Source organism: Centruroides vittatus, unplaced genomic scaffold (assembly GCF_030686945.1).
Source record: "Centruroides vittatus isolate TY-2023 unplaced genomic scaffold, ASM3068694v2 contig_2747, whole genome shotgun sequence".
Classification (NCBI taxonomy): Eukaryota; Metazoa; Arthropoda; class Arachnida; order Scorpiones; family Buthidae; genus Centruroides; species Centruroides vittatus.
This window is the reverse complement of record NW_027121750.1, coordinates 2,321,575-2,340,548: the sequence shown is the minus strand read 5'-3', so window position 1 is coordinate 2,340,548 and position 18,974 is coordinate 2,321,575. Positions and strand designations below refer to the sequence as shown.

The window sequence follows — 18,974 nt, the reverse complement described above, 5'->3', positions numbered from 1 at the left end:
AACAAAATAAATATATTGAAGATCTTACGTAGCTGTAATATGTAAGTTTGAAATTACTTATCAATCGTTAATAAAATTCACGTTTTTAATTTCAGGAAATGCTTTCGCACATTTTTTGTTACAAACGGAAGAAACAACTGAAATACGAATATTAATGTTTCCAAACATTGCAGGTTTCAATATTTTAAATTATTCGTTCAGAGTGTTTCCAGGTGAATCGATACTTAATGATAAATTAGATTCGATAAAGGAAATAGAAAATGTATGCCACAAAATGAATATACCGGACGAAAAACCGAAATGCGTCATCTTTTACGAAGATGAGCCAGTATTTTCGGACGAAGACGAAACTGAAGATTTCGAAGATCTTTCAGCCTGCAGTGTAGTACACAGACTCACGGTATTTCATGGTGAGAGAGTGTATGCTTTTTTTCTTTATATTCATGATATTAAAACTGTTTATACGACTATCGAAGAGAAATTAGAAAGGCTGAAATATTCTGAACTTAGAATGGTGCAGAAGAGATGCTTCGTGTATATTTTCCATAATGCGTGTTTAGAGTGCTTCGCTACAGCAGATCGAGCGTTCAGAAAAGTGTTTCCCTTAATGAACTACGTTACTTATGACTTTTTACCGTCCTATTTATCAATCGTTTCGAGAAAAATCGAATATTTTCATGCAGAGGACGACGATTCGGTTTCCTGCAGAACATTAATGGTTTCGTGTGGTGGAAATAAATTTATTGTATTAAACTTGTTTCGATAGAATTGGGCATTTAATTGTCTTTGATTGAGAGTACTGTTCTACACCACAGGTTTTAATCCTATGTGCAGGTGGGCCACACTGAATGTCTCAGCACTTTGAAATGAGCTGTTATAATTGATTTTGTCTTATTAAAAATGGGTAAATTACTACGTATGAGTTTTACCGAGTTCACGAAATTTTATAAATTAAAAGGAATGTATTTACGATTTTTTATTGTAATACCAATTTTTTAATCACGATTAGTATAATTTAATTAATTTTATTTAACGGATCTAAAATATATCAATATCTTAGAAGTTTTTGAAATTCACTTTGAATAATTAGTCCAATTTTTGGTAGTATCAATCAATACTTCTGCGTTGCCTGGAATCATTCTTGCAATCGACGCCTTCTAATTTTCACTGGACTCATTGTACGAGACATAAGAACACAATTGTTTATATATGGGTTTTTTCTTACAAAAGAAAAAAAATTTTTTAATTTATTTACAGTGACTCACAAACATCATAAGCGCTTATCTATTGTAACTAATTCACACTCGTAATTTTTAAATTAAAAGAATATTAAATAGAATTTAGTAATGATTGTTGTTACGTAATGAACTACTTAAACAGAAGATTAGCAGAAACCATTGTATTAACAATGTGTGATCGGGCGAGTCGTTTGTTCACACGAAGAAATGCCAACTGTTTTCGTGAAGGAACAAACTTACGGCGCAATAACTTTTAATTGTGTATTATTAGTAACTTTAAGTAAAAAAATTAATTGTTTACTTATTAAAAAATAATTTAAGATATTATTTAAACACGTAGTCTTGAAGTAATATAATATAAAGATGTTTAAAATTTTAAATTTTTTTTTATAAAAAAACATTTAAACTTATTACATAAGGCTCATGTAATAAGTTCAATGAATTATCAAAGCATTGGCTTTATTAGAAAGAGTGTATAGAATTTATAGTAATAAAATACATTAAGATCGTAGGGATGTTCGGATATAAAGTGTAATAGAAATCAAATTAACATTACTCGATAAACGCCTTTACATAAGCAATAGGAAAGACTCGAGAAACAATATTAATTACACTATGTATGGCTGCAATTTGGAAAACTTGTGGAAATATAAATTCATATTGTCGTCCGTCCTTCGGGCTTTCTTTAATCTCGAGAACGGAGTTAGATAGATGCAAGAGGCGAATAGATGTAGAATCGGGTCGACCCCGAATAACTATATAAAAACTTCTGGCGCAAATCGTTATTTTAAATTAAATCTTTTCCCCTGAAAGGTGTTAGATCAATCACCGGAATTCTATTGTTAAAGAAGAAAGTATGATGTACAGGAGCAAGACACTACAGAGTTGGAAATAATATATTTTAAATTAACAGAGAAAAAGTATGGCGGTCGGTAATGACCTTCCCAAGACTTTCACATTTTTGTATTCATCAGGTGATCTGGAATCTTCGAGAAATGCAAAAATTGGAGTTTATTCTGTATGCATCATAGTGTGTGTGGAGGACACGCTTTTGTTCGTCCAATTTGTACATTAATAACTTCTGTGTTCTTTTTTTGAAAATTTCTGAAATTTCTCAGGGAGGTAGGCTATACCTATTAGGAATTAATGCTGTTAAATTTTGATAGTCGAAGGTCGTGGGATTGGAATAGAAATGATAACCTACAAGGCGTGATAAATCGAAATTTATTTACCAAGTTCGAATTAGGTACACAGGAGGGGGTAACGGTAAACACGTGAGTAAGCATATTCTAGTTTTTATTCGCCATTGTTTCCGGTCGGACAATTGAAACGTTTAGTAACTATTTTTGTTTTAAATATTTTGTAAATAACTATTTCTTGATAAATTTTATACGAAAATTCATTCATACCGTGAGAAAATATCTGTTATAATTATAAAACAGATAAATTCGATATTTTGTTTTATATCTAACCCGTTAATAAGTCATATATAGTACTAATGTTTACAAATGTTTTGTATAAATGCATTATTGTTGAGCTACTTAATTAAACAATATTAAATTATGTAATCGTCAAAATTTTACATAAAAAACAAAGTACAGTGGTGCCTCGTATAACGTACGCCTCGAATAACGGACGCTGCGAACAACGGACTTTCTGTTTGGCCGTTACGTGACTCCAGCAACGGACTGGCTGCGAACAACGGACTTTCCGGCATAATTGATGACTGCTCCATGGGTGCGTTCTTTAATAGCGGTCGCTCTGCGTCTCTGCTACTACGGGACTGCGCTGCTGTTTGTAGGCATTTAGGAATGACGGTGAAAGAAAGAAAGATGGCGGCACCCGCACTATCGATATTATCGTGATGGAGGAATCTATAATTCTAAAATATGAGCTTTTAAAGGCAAAAGAAGGGCCCCAATTGTAAAATTTAACCATAAAATGAATTATTTGTTGAAAGCGCATTCAAAATAGCCACGAAAAAAATTAGAATGCGGGCTACCATTCGAAAAAAATTCGTAAAGACACATCACCGCGTGCACAAACTTGCGCTTTCACAATTTCTAAATTTTCATTCATAAAACCACATAATGGACCTGGAAACGAAACTATCTGAGCCATGGAGGACGCCATGTTGCTTTCCACAATAAACTACTGCTACAAGCGGCCGTTTTTGCCGTTCGACGGCGCGCACTCCCACCGGAATTTAGGAACGCGTTCCGCGGGAATTTTTAAACGGATATCGCTCGCGCAGACTTACGCGGAGGAATAAAAGAACGCACCCCATGTTCATTTTTTTATGATACAGTGCGGTTATTTTATGCTGCGGAACGAATTAGATGTTTTAACATGTATTTCTATGGGAAAATGCGTTTCGTATAACGGACGTTTCACTTAACGGACGTACACCTGGAACGGATTAAGTACGTTATATGAGGCACCACTGTAATAATGATTCCATCAAAAATAATATGGCTGATCGTCGTATTGTTTGTCTTCATTTCTTATTGTCATAGAAAAGAAAAATCACTATTTAGCAAGAAAGGTACACATTCACTATTCGTATTATACGATATTTAACTATAAAATATAATAAAATGATTTAAATATGACTTATTTCTTAGGTTTATTTAATCAAAATCAGAAGTACTTTTCTTGTTTTTTCGATTTCTGCAGATTTTTACAAAGGAAGCCATGCAAATCTGTGCAATAAAATGAATTGAGCAAAGTGAAGAATTGTTTAAAATATGTCTACTGCAAAATTTACCAAGAAATCGTTTCGTTTACGCGGAAATTACTAAACTTCATCGTGTTTATTATTGAGATAATACATTTATTTGTAGTAGGAGTGATAAATATCATCCGTTATGTATTCGCACGTATATACGACGCCATTTTTTGTCCGTACCTAATAATTAACTGCTTTTTAAATTCGGTATGTCACTCTTCTTCGGATGATTTGTGTTTATCTGTCAACCCAAACAGAATCTACTGTGTAACAAGAATTATATACTGAGAATTAGAACAAATCTCCACGTTAATGACCGTACACTGGTTTTGCTATTTTGTGGAATTTTTGGTGTTATTATTGGAATGAATATATTCTTTCAGACCTTACAATAACGTTACCTTTAATTTATATGTTCAATTAAATCTTTTTAAACTTGATATTTACAAAATTCATTACAATAAAAGTAGAATTCAATTCTTAATAACATCAATCAAATCTTAAATTTATTTTTTAGAAAATAACATAGTAATGCGATCTGCTGAGGGAGAGGACTTTCTATGAGAACTTATCCTCTATTTAAGTGTTACGACGTGAAAAACATCCGAAAGAACACCATGTGAGCAACATGCTGGCGAGATACGAACCCAAGCCCAGCTTCCAGTATTCAGTAGTTTTATCCGCTGATAAGCTACTGTTTAATTTCATTCTTTTTCTATAATAAACAACATATATATTCAAATTAGACCCATCTCTCATATGTTGGAGAAGATAGATCAAAGAAAAACTTAATGGAAAAGATGATAAATAAGTTTTTACTGTAAACTACATTAGGTTACAAATATGTAGGTTATTTATATCAAAAGCATATGTAGGCCTAAATTAACTAATTATTCTACAACTCGGAGGACTCAGCGAAAATTAGATCTATCTGTTGTGCTGCCATCACCGGGTTTAATCTCGTCGCACTTGAAGCAAAAGGCTTCAAGTGCGACAAGATTAAGCAACGCTAAATAGCATTTCAGAACAAGCATACAATAATTTCAGATGTTAATTTCCTACATATAAATTTTTAAATCGTTATAAATTGAAAAGAAATATTGCAAGTAAACATGCAGGAAGGTTTGACGCGCGGTGTTGTGAATGCGATGGTGAAGAGATGTCGAACAAACTCACGAGCCTTGAGGTCCTAACCATCTTCCCCCTAGTTACTTTACGTGTATAAAAATGCTTATATTTAAATCAGTAGTGTAACCAGATTCGACATAAAGAAACCAAAGTTAAAATTTAATATAAATCATTACACATTTTAATAAATTTTTACTTTTAATGCTTACATAACTTGTTGGATTATAACAATTAGGCCTATATATAAGTTACTAAGTCAGTAATTAACGCTACGATTAAATTATTTTCCTAAATGTTTACATTATTAACTTTTTCATCACAAACAGGGATCCTGGTCACGCCAGCGATTTAAATATACGTTGGTAGAAACTTAAATAATATCAATTTTTAGGTGTTGAAGCTGTCCTGAGAATCGAGAGTACAGAGAAAAGAAAATTGCCACCTGAAAAATTTAATAATTAAATTATGTTAATGCAGAATTTACATATGCAATATTATAAACTTTAGTGGTTGAACGTACTTTTATGGAAACATTAATTCAATGTTAATAACAGATAAACATAGAGAGACATTACGAAATCTTTTCATAAAAATTTAGAATTTCTATAATAGTATATTTGTATTATTATATCGAAATTATAGGAAAAAATTATTAATGAACACTCGAATGAGAATGTACAAAATTTCTATAAATAAAACGATTATAAACAGAGGATGGAAGAAGAATATCATTAATTATAGGTGCGGTATTACTCGCGAATGTTAATAAACCAGCAACGAGTTGCTCAAGTTTCCCGCCAACATTTCAAACTTTGGTGGCTCCATTTGTTATATTTCATTACCAAAACTTTTTATATTTCTAATTATTATAAAATGGCAAAAACCTTAATTTTCTGGGTAGGGATGACTTTTATAAAATAATTGTAAATGCTAAGAACGAGTCATTAAGTCCGACTCTACTGGAGACACAAACGACCCCCATTACCTTTCCACCCCTCAACCTTTTATCATCAAAATTTAACAGCATTAATTCCTGTGATAAACAAATCTCCCTGATATTACAAATGTTACGAAAGAAAATGACAATTTCAGAGGAATTCTGTTGTGACTATGAAAAACCTATAAATGTTTCGAAAACAAAATTGATGATCGCACAATTTTACAATGTCAACTCAGGATATTGTTTCTTCAAAAATTAGTTTAAAACTATTTACGAAAATTTTTACATTTTCAATCTTTTAATCCTTTACACTACTCCAGAAGTAGTGCACTACTCCTTTACACTACTCCAGAAGTTGCACTACTCCTTTACACTACTCCAGAAGTTGCACTACTCCTTTACACTACTCCTGAGTTGACATTGTAAAATTGTGCGATTATGCAAATTAATGTGAGGAACTCGTATCTACCACCAGAGGGCTTGAAGCAGTTAAAATTGGAAAAGGATACTATGGTGAGAAGAATTCTTTGTAATTTTAGTGAAAGGTGTCAGAACCTCTAATAAAAGGCTGACACTGGATCGTTTTTACTTTGTGAATTTTTTGCCTTTTGTAAAACCATAGTGACTGTTACTTCTGGAGTAGTGTAAAGGATTAAAAGATTGAAAATGTAAAAATTTTCGTAAATAGTTTTAAACTAATTTTTGAAGAAATTGATGATGTTCAAGATGGATGGTAGACTATCACCAGAGAGAGATGGTCTTTTAATAATAATCCTATACAAGTCGTTTCCAATTACCTATACCTGGGAATACTATTTTCGTCTTCTGAACAGTTTTTACAAGCTAAAAATCATAGTGATCGTAAAGCTAAAATGGCATTGCGTTCAATCTGTTCTATTATTTCCAGGGCCGGATTTACCAATCCAGGGCCCTGGGCACAAATTCGGTGGGGGAAACCCCCCTTTAAGAGTAGGCAAATTTGATGATTTAGAAAATTTACACAAAATACTGTACTTTCAATTAGATTTCAACTAGGAAGTTGTAAATTTCATTTTAAAATAAGGTTATTGTAAACATACATATATTTTATTGTGTAAAACTAATTATTTTAATTTAACTGAAAAATACCTATGTGAAATTTTTTTCCGAAATTTTCCGATGTTTCATAGACTTTTTCTCGGGTTTGGTTTTCTCTGCCTGCTGCCCTCATGGTTAGGCCACACTAGGCTGTCGCGGTAGTAGAAAAGCTTTAGTTTTGTGGGGGCCCTGGGCACAGGCCCCAAATGCCCTTATGTAAATCCGGCCCTGATTATTTCATAACCTAAAATGAAATCTGTTCATATTTGTATAAAATTTTTTCACTTAATGATTTTATTTGTACAACTATATGCTGCTTTTGTATAGGCAATTACTTATCACGATAAAATAGAAATCTTTGAAGAATTTTTACGTTATAGCATAACCTTTTAGCTTATATGTTGCCATGGAATTTGGTCTTTCTAGAATATCTGTATTAATAATAAAAGCAATAGTTTCTTTTTGAATTAGACTTATATTAGAATAACAGTTTTGTTAAAGTAGTGTATAAATATATAAATAATGTTTAATGATGGATATTATACATATAACTGGACGTTGACATTAAAAAATCTGTTAGATCGACACGGTTTCTCATTTCTATGGTTGTCTCGAAATCCTCACTTGATCAAAAGTTATCAAGAATTAATTATAAAAGTGTGTTGCGAAGACAGCACACAAGAAGATTAGTGTTTTTGGAAAAGAACAAGCATTTTCAATTACACCGTACTTTTTAAACGACTTATATGTGTGAGGATCATTTGTTAATGGACATAGATTATCATTATGTATTCCGAGACCGTGTCTTTCCTTTATTTGTTTTTATCTTCACTGCTATGGTGTATTAGGAGACACAAGGCTTTTCTACATCTTTATTCTTATAAACTGTAATAGTATTTTAACGATTTTAACTGTATATACGCAATTTTAACTGTGAATACGCAATTCTAAACGACATGTCAATGTGCCACACGAAAGAAATCCCACAAGTCATGCCGACAGAAGATTGGCCTATGAACGAAACGCGTATCGGCATATAAAAGAATAAAAATGTAGAAAAGCCTTGTGTCTCCTAATACACCATAGCGGTGAAGATAAGAACAAATAAAGAGAAGACACAGTCTCGGAATACATAATTTAAATGTATTACGTTTAATGTATATCGTCGATATTTTATATAAAATAAAGCTTATTTAATTAAATTTAAGATGAATTTATAAGAATGTTTTAAGCTTAAACACCTTTACAATAAAAAGTAAAATTTCTGAAAACATATTTTTATATAACAAATATATTTGCAGATACAAGATAACATATATAACAGATAACAAATATAATTGCATAAAATTAATTTTCGAATATCTTAACCAAATTTAATTTGTCGCATATGTAGTACAAAGTACTTCATAGTAAGTACAACAGCACAGTATAAAAGTATTGTTAAGTTTCCGCCCGTTCTAACGTGCTCTATAGCTAGCTGATAGCTTTTTTCAGTCTAAAAATTTTTTTGAGAAGTCGTTATATAATTTCTATGCATATCCTGCAATAAAACGAGAAAACAAAAATTTATTAAAAGTAGGCATATTGGAATTCAATTAACAAAAAAATAGGCATGTTACCCCAAGAAAAATGTGGCATCTTTCCCATCTGTCGGGGTAAGATGCCTAGTCTCCACTAGGCATCTTACCCTGACAGATGGGAAAGATGTCACGTGTTCTAGCGTGTCCGATCGGGATCGGCGGTAGCTCACAATGGAAACTTTAGAACCAGGGCCGAATTTTCCTATAGGCTAACTAGGCTTCAGCCTAGGGCCTCAAGCTTAAGAGGGGCCTGCATTCAAATTGTTAGCAAAATTAAAATTACACTATTCTAAAAACAGTAGACACTAAAACACTGAACCGAAAATGAGAGACATTCTGCGCATATGACTAATAAACAAACTTAAAAATGGGAGGTAAAAGGGCCTCATAATTTGAATAGCCTAGGGGCCTCTTTTCATCTAAATCCGGCCCTGTTTAGAACCTTAACTACATCACACATTAATTGTTAATTTTTAATAAATTCTATTTTAACTTTTAGCTTTAAAATGATTCTAGAAACATTTCACAACAAAAACTTCGTTCTCATCTTGCTTTTATTCTTCTCAGGTGTAGAAAAAATGACGTAATGGTAGCCAACTACAACTTTCCGCACTTAATATTGGCCCAAAGATTCATCATACATACACATGATAATTAATATTTGTTTAATATCTGACGTCACCAGGGGCGTAGCTACCGTGGAGCAGTTGGAGCAAACTGTTCCAGGCGCACGAATCAGAAGGGCGCCAAATTAGAAAGGCGAAATAAAACTTGATAAAACATCTGTAAAAAAAATTACAATGAAGTTTCAAATTTTTGAAGAAAACAAAATTAATTAATTTATAGAAATTCGCCGAACTTTGTAGATTTGTAGATTTATTGGTCACACACACCTGGCTTTTAGACAAAACGAACCTCTTATCTCTAGAGAGGGCTAAGTATGATATTTTATTGCCTCGTTTACTCCTTTGCTGACTAATTGCATGGGTGGTCTCTACTCGGTTAACGTAGGTCAAAGTTCGTGAACGTATGTTTGCGCTTGCACAGATTAAAAATTTCTCGAGTAAATTAAAATTATAAATAATTTTAATATTTAAAAAACTTCTCAATTCATTTCCTCAGTTTTTATATGTAGAAAACTTTTCAGTTGATTTCTTTTGTTTTCGTAAAACATCTTGATACTCTATAATATCATTTTCTTTTACATTTTAAAATATTTATTGTTTTAATACCTGTTTAAATGTTGTATTAAAACACGACAATTTAAAATAATATTTTAACAAGAAAGTAAAATAGGGAAATAGTTTAATATAATAATTATTTAAATTATATTTGTTACTTATTTATTAAATATCTACACAACGTATTAATTTTGAAAATATCTATTTTTTGTTCAATTAAGAATTGTTCGTAAGATAGAATGTTGCAAAAAAAACGATGCTTTTTAAAATATCTGTGGTAATAACAATTCTTTTTAATATTATCTGATCTTGGACACCCAAGAAGTTCGATGTCTAAATAACTAACGGGGTGTTTCACCAACATTGCCTAATCGTGGTATTTGTAAATCCGGCGATTAGACTAATACCGAGATTACTGACGCGAGGATTTCACAAACAAATTTTAGCGAAGGATTAGTAAATCCCGAGATATTAAGAACAGGATTAGTGAATCCGATAATCTCGACACCAGCGTTACTAGAAAATTTTCTTACACGTTACTCGATTGGATATTTCGGAAAGACGTAATACGCGCTTAGATAAAAACATGGCAGAAAACAAGAAACGAAGTCGACAACCCGATTTTTCTCATCGAGAAACAGAATATTTAATGGAGTTAGTCGAGAAGTACAAACATATAATCGAATCGAAGGAAACGAATGCCGTATCCTTAAAGAAAAAAACTGAAACGTGGCAAAATCTAACCGAAGAATTTAATAAGTTTCCTGAGGTTAGTAAACGGGACACGAAAAACTTGAAAGTTTTGTGGAAAAATTTAAAACAGAAAGCCAGAAAAGATGTGGCGTCAAATAAACGAGCACGGATGAGTACTGGAGGAGGGGTATGTGCCGATATCGAGTGTCCTATGCCACCAATTACCCAACAAATTTTCTCCTTAACACGTTGACTGCCATCTACGAGATGACTCGTAGTTACCGTTTCTGCCTAGGACGCCACCTACGAGTTATATCGTAGTTTGTTTCCTTGCCATATTTGTGCAGCTACGATGTAATTCGTAGTATATCAGTGTAAATATGAATAGATAGCTTCAGGGGCAAGAACAAAAAATCAAGTTTGGCTTACATGAACAGAACATTTATTAATTAATGAACAGAAAATATAATCATAAAAAGTTTATTCAAAATCAAAAGCAAAACAATATTTTTATTGTTTGTGATAATTTATAAAACAAAAATATAAATTTAAACGAACAGAAAATATTATAAAATGTTTATTCAAAATCAAAAGCAAAACGATATTTTTATAGTTTGTGATAATTTTTAAAACAATCTTCTACGCAAAGGGCTGGCTTCTCAAGACAGATTGGACAGAAATAACGCGTTTCTCGGCGTTTTTTAGCTTTGGTACAAATTCGACATGGCTTTGTCGGATGTTGTTTTTTCTGAGTAGATGGGATACTCTGTAAATAGTGAAGCTTCTGCAATTTAATTTTTTTTGAAACTGGTTGAATCTCTTCTCCAATCAACGCTTTGACGAATGCTTCTCTAAACTTTTAGTTTAGAGAAGCATTCGTCATAATGAGAAGCATAAGTTTTATTTTAGAGAAAAAGAGAAGCATAAGTTAGCTTATAGAGAAGCATAAGTTTTATTTTAGAAGAAGTTGCTTTTTGAAAGAGTTTGTGTGCATTATGTATATATATTTCTATAATATGTAATGCAACCTTTTTGAGCCATCTAATAGTCTTTCTTAGAGCTGTGTAGTACGATAGCATTTGATCTGATCGTCAATGCCAGACGTTCCATGATTATAATCTCGAATTATATTCGGTTTCGTCGAACATTTTCCATTGCGATTGAACACCTCTACCATTTCAACAACGTGCATGTTTGAAATGGTAAGGACTTCTCGTTTGTCTTTCCATTTACATACAGTAACAGGACCATTTCGCTGCCAAATAAACTCCCCCATCCTCACCAAAAATTTTGTCAGATTCTGAATCACTTAGATTAGTGTAGTAATCAAGTTGTTTTTTAGTCAGTGGTCTTTTCTTATCCATTTTGGGATATTTATAATTTGATTATAAAAATAAATAAAAAATAACACTCTCAAAAAAGACGTAAATGTGATGTGCTCGCCTCTATATCCGATTTATTACTAATGAATTTAGACGCACATCTCCGATTGGCTGTAGCGAAGTGACAGGACGAATCGTGTCTGTGCACGAATTAACTCGTAGTTTGGCTTTAGCGAAGAGCTTTCTGTTACATAAGCCAACTACGAGATAATTCGTAATACCTTTATTTTAAGAAAAACACATTTTATATGCTATTTGATTATTACTATATACTCTGATTAGAGTTTTTAATAATATAATATAATTAAATTAAGTTGGCGTTTTACAACAGAATCCTAAAAAGTCACGTGGCAGTCAACGTGTTAATCCCGGAGCAATTTACGCCTCTCTCGAATCCTGTTGACAGTGATGCCGATTTTAATGTCCCTGTCGAAGGTAAATTTGCTTATATCTAATTATACTCAATCAAAACTAAACAGTAGTAAAGCAGTTAATAATAATAAATGAAAATTTATTAAATACAGTTATAAACATTGGTATTTATTTTCAGACAATGTGGCTGAATTTCCTGAATTACTGCAACAGCAATCGGGAGAATCGAATAGTGAACCTTTGAATGCATCAAATGTAAGTGTTAAATAGTTAATTAATACCCCTTTCCCTTTATCTTTAGGATTGTATTTTAGTGATCCTCTGTATATAGAGTACTGTAAAATTAGCATAAAAGTAATAAAACTTTTATCAACAATTATAATTTGATGTTAATATAAATTATGTAAAGTATTTTAATCATGATAATGTTTTGATACTATAAACTAATTAGCCAAGCAGAAATTAATTTTTAGAGCTATATTACTTTTTAAAAATAGTGTTCATTTATATATCACACATATTTTCAGGTACTCATACAGGATTTATGTGTAGTGAATCCATCAGAATTTTCTGACGACCCAACAAGTGAACCACCCAATAACAATCGCCGCAGTAAATTTAAAAATATTGATAAATATGCACTAGAATACCACAAAGCTCGAATGCATTTTTTAAAAGAAGAACATAGAGCTAAAATGAATTTTATGAAGGAAGAAGATGTAAGAAGAAAGAGAGAGCATGACTGTAGAATTGAACTCTTGCAAGAAGAAAAAAAAGAACAACAATTAAAAATACAATTACTGCAAGAAAAATTAAAAAGCATTAAAAAATAGTCTTATTAATAAATTTAATTTTTATAGTTATTTTGTTGAAAATTATTTATAACTTTTAAATTCAATAATTTATTTTAATTACACATTCAAATTTAATGAAAGTGATATAGAATTCTTTCAGAGGTCCAAACTAACTATTGAATGGGATTTTTTGACTTTGCATGATAACATTAACAATTAATAGACTAATTTAATGATTAAAAATTTAAATTAACATTTTCAAGGAAAAGAAACAAAAGGACTAGTATATAGTATATGGACTGTTTATTTTGAAAGTGGTGTAAGTCCATTTTTGGAAAAAATTGTGAAGTCACATAATATACATATAATTTAGTGTGAACTTTTTATTTATAAACAATTCACACTTATTATTTTAAAATAACCATAAGCTTTGATCAATTAAAAATTCATCGGTAAATGATATTGCATAACCATTGATTATGAAAATGGTGTAAGTCCATTTTCTGCAGTCTAAGCACTTGGGCTGTCCATAAATTACATGTGCATTTTTCTTGAAACTTTTACTCCCTTCTCGTCCCAGTTTTTCCAAGTTTTTGTAACCTCTTCCCCTCTTTTGATGTCCAACATAACTCAACCCCCATTAAAATCTTCATCACTTTATGAATGATAGATACTGTAAGTAGAAATGAAACATACAAGAAACTTTGAAATATATATAATAAAATGCTTAAACTCCATAAAATTTAATGAAATAAATGGATGTCCACTAATGCTCAACTGTTCTTGTCCAACTTGTCTTAAGGAAAGGGATTAACCCCCTCCCTCCCTTCCAGTGGACATCATTATGGACAGCCCCTTATAACTGAGGAGTAAAACTATGAATTTTACCCATAAATGTACAATTTGATAGAATGGAAAAAAATCCATGTAATGAACCTAAATAAAAAGTGGTGTCTAATGGTAGCTCATAATGATAAACTTATCATAAAACAGTTTAACAATAAGTAAATATTTTTAATGTTCAGAATAAACAACACAATTTTATTTCTTGTTATTATATATAAACAAAATCAGAATAAAACACAATGTGTTTCAAGTGAAATTGAGTTTTACATAATAGAAATTTAATGAGTTTTTCTTCTTTCAAGATATTTAAACATGTAGTTTAGTTGATTCAAAAATATACATAAAGTGTACTAAGTTTGACAATGTTTCTATGACTTTAGAAATATGTAAGTTAATTGCATAAAGACTTCTATGTGAATTTAACTAAACTAATATATTCTTTCTGGGCCATAAATGGACTTGCACCACTTTCAAAATTTTTTTTTTTTTTTTTTTTTTTTAACTCTTTCCGCCCTGTGGGCACTAAGAGGGCCTCTTTTAGAAGGCCCATTATGGGTTCGGCCAGGCCCACAATGGGGCGACCGGGTGGTGAGGGACGGGGCCCGACATATCCGAACGGACCACCCCCCGAAAAATTCCTGGGGATTATTCGACCCGTTCGGATTCGATCCCGGGTCCCCCAGAGCGGTAGGCTGCCACCTTGACCGCTCGGCCATCCGGCCGTCGACTTTCAAAATTATTGAACTGTAAAGTTCAGTTATTTTGCAATTAACTTACATATTTCTAAAGTCATAGAAACATTGTCAAACTTAGTACACTTTATTTATATTTTTGAATCAACTAAAAGGCAAACGTTTAAATATCTTGAAAGAAGAAAAAATGGACTTGCACCACTTTCAAAATAAACGGTTCATATACAGTATATAACAATTTTTATTTCTTTTTGTTTTCAAGTTCTGTACCTTTTAACTAGAAATATGTTTCTATCTACTAATTTATTAAAAACTGGAAGCATAATCTGAAAAACTAACATTTTCCAGGAAACTTTTGTTGTTTATTATTAAATACAATACTGTCTATATTAATTTGCATTGTGTTTAATTAACTTACCAAACACAACTGATAATCAAATAGATTATATATATATATAAACAAATTTTATTTATACAAAAAATAAACTATTTTACAAAAGTTTCATTTGAATTTTATAATGCTTTATTTATGAATTATGCATATCAAAGTCTGTAATTACACACAAATTTCAATAAGAAATTAATAACTACATATTTCTCATTCATTGAAAGCTTGTATTATTGTATTCCTAACAGCTGTTCCGCCTTGAACAGTCCAATCCCGAGCATCATCTCCATTACATTCTTCGGGCTGAATAACCATATCTAAAACAAGTGAATCATCCTTGCATAGCATAGCTATATTGTGGAGAACACCAGTAGCAACAATAATAACAAGTGATGTTTCTAGTTTAGTTCGAAGACCAAACCTTAGACAAGGAAATCTACTCTTCCATATTCCAAATAGTCTCTCTACTGTGTTTCTAGTTTTAATATGAGCAGCATTATATTTAACTTCTGCATTTGTTGTTGGGTTTAAAAGTGGTGTCATCAAATATGGTTTGCAGGGATAGCCACCATCTCCTAGAAGATAGCATGTGACAGGAGGAACTCTATTCTCAAATTTCAGACATAATTCTGAATTATTAAATATTGTAGAATCATGTACTGATCCAGCCCATCTTGCTACTAAGTTTCTTATTAGTAAATTAGCATCACTGACTGCCTAAAAATACATACAAAATTCATTCATGTAAACACTCTGATAAAAAATAATATAAAATTTAACATACCTGGGTATTGATTGAAAAATAACCTTTCCTATTTCTAAATAATTCTGCATTTGTTCCAGGAGATGAAATTGGAATATGAGTACAGTCTATAGCACCTATAACACCTGGAAACTTAGCAATATCATAAAATTTTTTAATGACTTTCCTGTATTCCAGCATGGTCGATGGAAATGCGATGTACTTTTTTGAAAGGCTCCCCAAAGCTTTAGATACAGTTTTAATTATCCTACATACGCTTGATTTCGATGTTGAAGTCAGATCTCCTACTTCGTGATAAAAGTTTCCTGTGGCATAAAAACGTAAAGTAATCAATAACTGCAATAGAGGTGATATAGGATGGTTTCTTCTTGTATTATATGATGGTAAGAAGTGCTTGATTTCGTCACATACATGTACAACAGTTCTTTTAGAAAGCCTATACCTTTCGATAAACAGTTGATCGTCAAACTTTTCAATAGGATTGGATCGATCACAAATTAATCGTCGTGGAATTCGAAAGTAATTTTGCATTATTTCGTTTTCATACACGTACTCTGAAAAGTAAGACAAATCTTCCGCCATGTTTGTCGAGATTAGTACACTAATCGCCCGAATTCGGTGGATTAGTTACTAATGCCAGATTACGTCTAATCTTAGAATGGTGGAACGAAAAATCAGTAATCCTGTATTAGTGATAGCCGTTAATCCTGCGATTTGCCTAATCGTCTGTTGGTGAAATAGGGGGTAACTGTAGCTGCAGTTTTTAAAAAGACTTTTTCCCCCTATCTATTCACCTTTAAATAAAAATAATTATTTAATAAGTTTTGTAAATTATTATGTTCGATCCAGCCAGTTATATCCAATGGTTTTTCGTCTATAAAATTTAACCCGTGAATTTTTTTGGTAGTAAAATCGACTTGTCATTGATCTGTCGCTGGAAATTGATGCTTTTTAACAGAATCTATAGCCCAAGATTTCTCTTGAAAAATTAATTTTGTGATCGGTGCTACCCAAACCACTACTACTACTATTTACACGTAGACTTCTACGCACATGCTTTTTCCCGCTAGTTTTAATACAATTTGTTTCCTATAAACATCCAGGAACAGCCAGTACGTCGTCATCGGATGCCATGGCCGATTGATTAACTGAGAGATTTTCCTCCTCGTGTGTGGGCGACAGGAAATTCTGAATTTCCTCAAGGCCAGGCCTACACAGTTATTAATCAAAAGATTTCCTAAACGTGTGTGGCGGCCTTTAGCTCTTTGGCGACTATATCAATTGAAAAAACGATAGCTTGTCAACTTGATTTAGAGAAAGTGATTGGCCTATTTGCAAATGAAAAAGCGAGAAAACAACAATTTTGAAGCTCTTTTATGCATTATTAGCGAGGTTGCGGCTGAAGTTTTCATCTAAAATGTGAACGTCGAATATCGAGAGCCGTTATCTTGTAAGCAGCGCTGGACGTTCACGTTTTAGAGATGAAAACTTCGGCCGCAACCTCGTTATTATGTATTTGTTATTAGACTAAACTGAACTTGGATACATTTTGTCAATAGTGTTTTTTTTTTAATATGTTGTAATTATTATTAGGTATTCCGTACTTAAAGAATTATATTTCGTTTTATTAGCGAGGTTGAGGCCGAAGTTTTAAACTCGAAAACGTGTACGTCGGACGTTCAGCGCCGCTTTCCTGTAAGCCTGGAAGTTTAACAATGGTGTTTGGAAAGTCAGTGGAATCATGCTCGACATTCCAAACGCCATTGTCAAACTTCTAGGCTTACAGGAAAGCGGCGCTAAACGTCCGACGTACACGTTTTCGTGTTTAAAACTTCGGCCTCAACCTCGTTATTAATATGTTTCGATTTATTAAATTAAATATCTTATTATTGAAATATCTTGAATCTCAAATCAATTATTATTGAATAAAGTTTTAAATCGAAATAATTAGATATATTTTTTTAAAATTAAATATTCAAAACAAAGTTCGCGAGACCTGTTCCGTGAAACTAGGGGGCGCACCGACTCTACTTGCTAAAGGGCGCTGAATTTGTAGCTACGCCACTGGATGTCACCGTTTGAAAATATCAGAAAGTAGGCATCTTTCCCCGAATCACTCTACATGTTACAGTCAAAACCAGTTTTTAGTTAAGATGCGTTTCAACTAGTTGAAACTAGTTTATACTGGATGTCTTTGTTAAAACCCGTTTTGTCTAGTTAAAATTAGTTTTAACTCAAATTCATTTTTGACTAGCAGTAAATTCTAGTTTTAACTAGACAAAACGGGTTTTAACAAAAGCCATCCATTACAAACTAGTTTTAACTAGTTAAAACGCGTTCTAACTAAGAACGGGTATTAACTGTAACATATATATATTTAAATTAAGGATCACAGCCACTAAAGACATATTTATTTCTTTATTTTCCAAATCGTATAATTCACACACATATTACCTTAACAGTTCATTCTATTGGCAAGCGCCAAATTCGACAGAGGGCGCTCAAGATGGCAGCCGAAACAAATAAGGATCCGACCATGTGTTTGTTCAATGACTGAGCCGATTCAGTTTTCATCGGTGACGACTACTGCGATGACCAAATGGAGAACAAATCATTGAATTTTTATCAAATTCTAGACTGTATCGGCGACAGGAAACGTTGTCTTGTAGAAGGTGAAGCCGTTTTGGATGCTGGACACATCGTATTTTGTGGATTAAACTCTAACAACAACACCGAAAGTTCACGTTGTGGCTTTAGTGTTGCAATCTAAGGTATTGTCGCTTTAATACATCTCAATTACGGGGAGAATGCACGTGCAAAGCGGGGCTGGTTTTCGTAAACATGTGATAGCCGAGCATAATACTAAAATGAAAACAAAAAACGTCAATTAACTTATACAGTCAAACCTGTTTTTATGCGCTCTTTTTATGTGCGATTTTTGTTTGTGCGATTTTTTTAATGCGAATTTTTAATTTGTGCGGTATAGTTGGCGACTAGTCTCGTGCGATTCGTCATGTCTTACGTTGACTTATTACAGCTAAATAAACTTCTTATAGCATAAATGCACTTATTATAGTAATATTATTGCATGAATATGCGAAAAATGAAATAATTTACTTTTTAAGTCAACAAAACACCACCTGGACAAAAATATGTAAAACAGACGATAGAC

At 32.3% G+C, this 18,974-nt stretch overlaps 2 protein-coding genes across 2 annotated transcripts; one reads left to right on the top strand and one right to left on the bottom strand.

Moving 5' to 3' along the window:
- The first annotated feature begins 10,458 nt into the window (after positions 1-10,458).
- LOC136972024 (myb/SANT-like DNA-binding domain-containing protein 3) lies at positions 10,459-13,182 on the top strand. The gene is made up of 4 exons (XM_067266577.1): positions 10,459-10,641; positions 12,262-12,382; positions 12,498-12,574; positions 12,847-13,182. Exons 1-4 carry the CDS (start codon positions 10,459-10,461, stop codon positions 13,150-13,152), a joined length of 687 nt encoding a protein of 228 aa, XP_067122678.1. The 3' UTR covers positions 13,153-13,182.
- A 1,933-nt stretch (positions 13,183-15,115) lies between these two features.
- On the bottom strand, positions 15,116-16,542 carry LOC136972037 (putative nuclease HARBI1). The gene is made up of 2 exons (XM_067266590.1): positions 15,824-16,542; positions 15,116-15,756 (listed from the first exon to the last, which is right to left on the bottom strand). The coding sequence occupies exons 1-2, from the start codon at positions 16,382-16,384 to the stop codon at positions 15,250-15,252; spliced, it is 1,068 nt and encodes a 355-aa protein (XP_067122691.1). The 5' UTR covers positions 16,385-16,542; the 3' UTR covers positions 15,116-15,249.
- Positions 16,543-18,974: the final 2,432 nt, after the last annotated feature.

Bases quoted from the DNA above. Each gene is read 5' to 3' on its own strand.
- LOC136972037 (XM_067266590.1), bottom strand. From the start codon at position 16,384: ATGGCGGAAGATTTGTCTTACTTTTCAGAGTACGTGTATGAAAACGAA. The intron at 15,757-15,823 runs GTATGTTAAATT...ATGTATTTTTAG, and splicing joins ATTTTTCAATCAATACCCAG to GCAGTCAGTGATGCTAATTT.
- LOC136972024 (XM_067266577.1), top strand. From the start codon at position 10,459: ATGGCAGAAAACAAGAAACGAAGTCGACAACCCGATTTTTCTCATCGA. The intron at 12,383-12,497 runs GTAAATTTGCTT...ATTTATTTTCAG, and splicing joins TTTTAATGTCCCTGTCGAAG to ACAATGTGGCTGAATTTCCT. The intron at 12,575-12,846 runs GTAAGTGTTAAA...ACATATTTTCAG, and splicing joins AACCTTTGAATGCATCAAAT to GTACTCATACAGGATTTATG.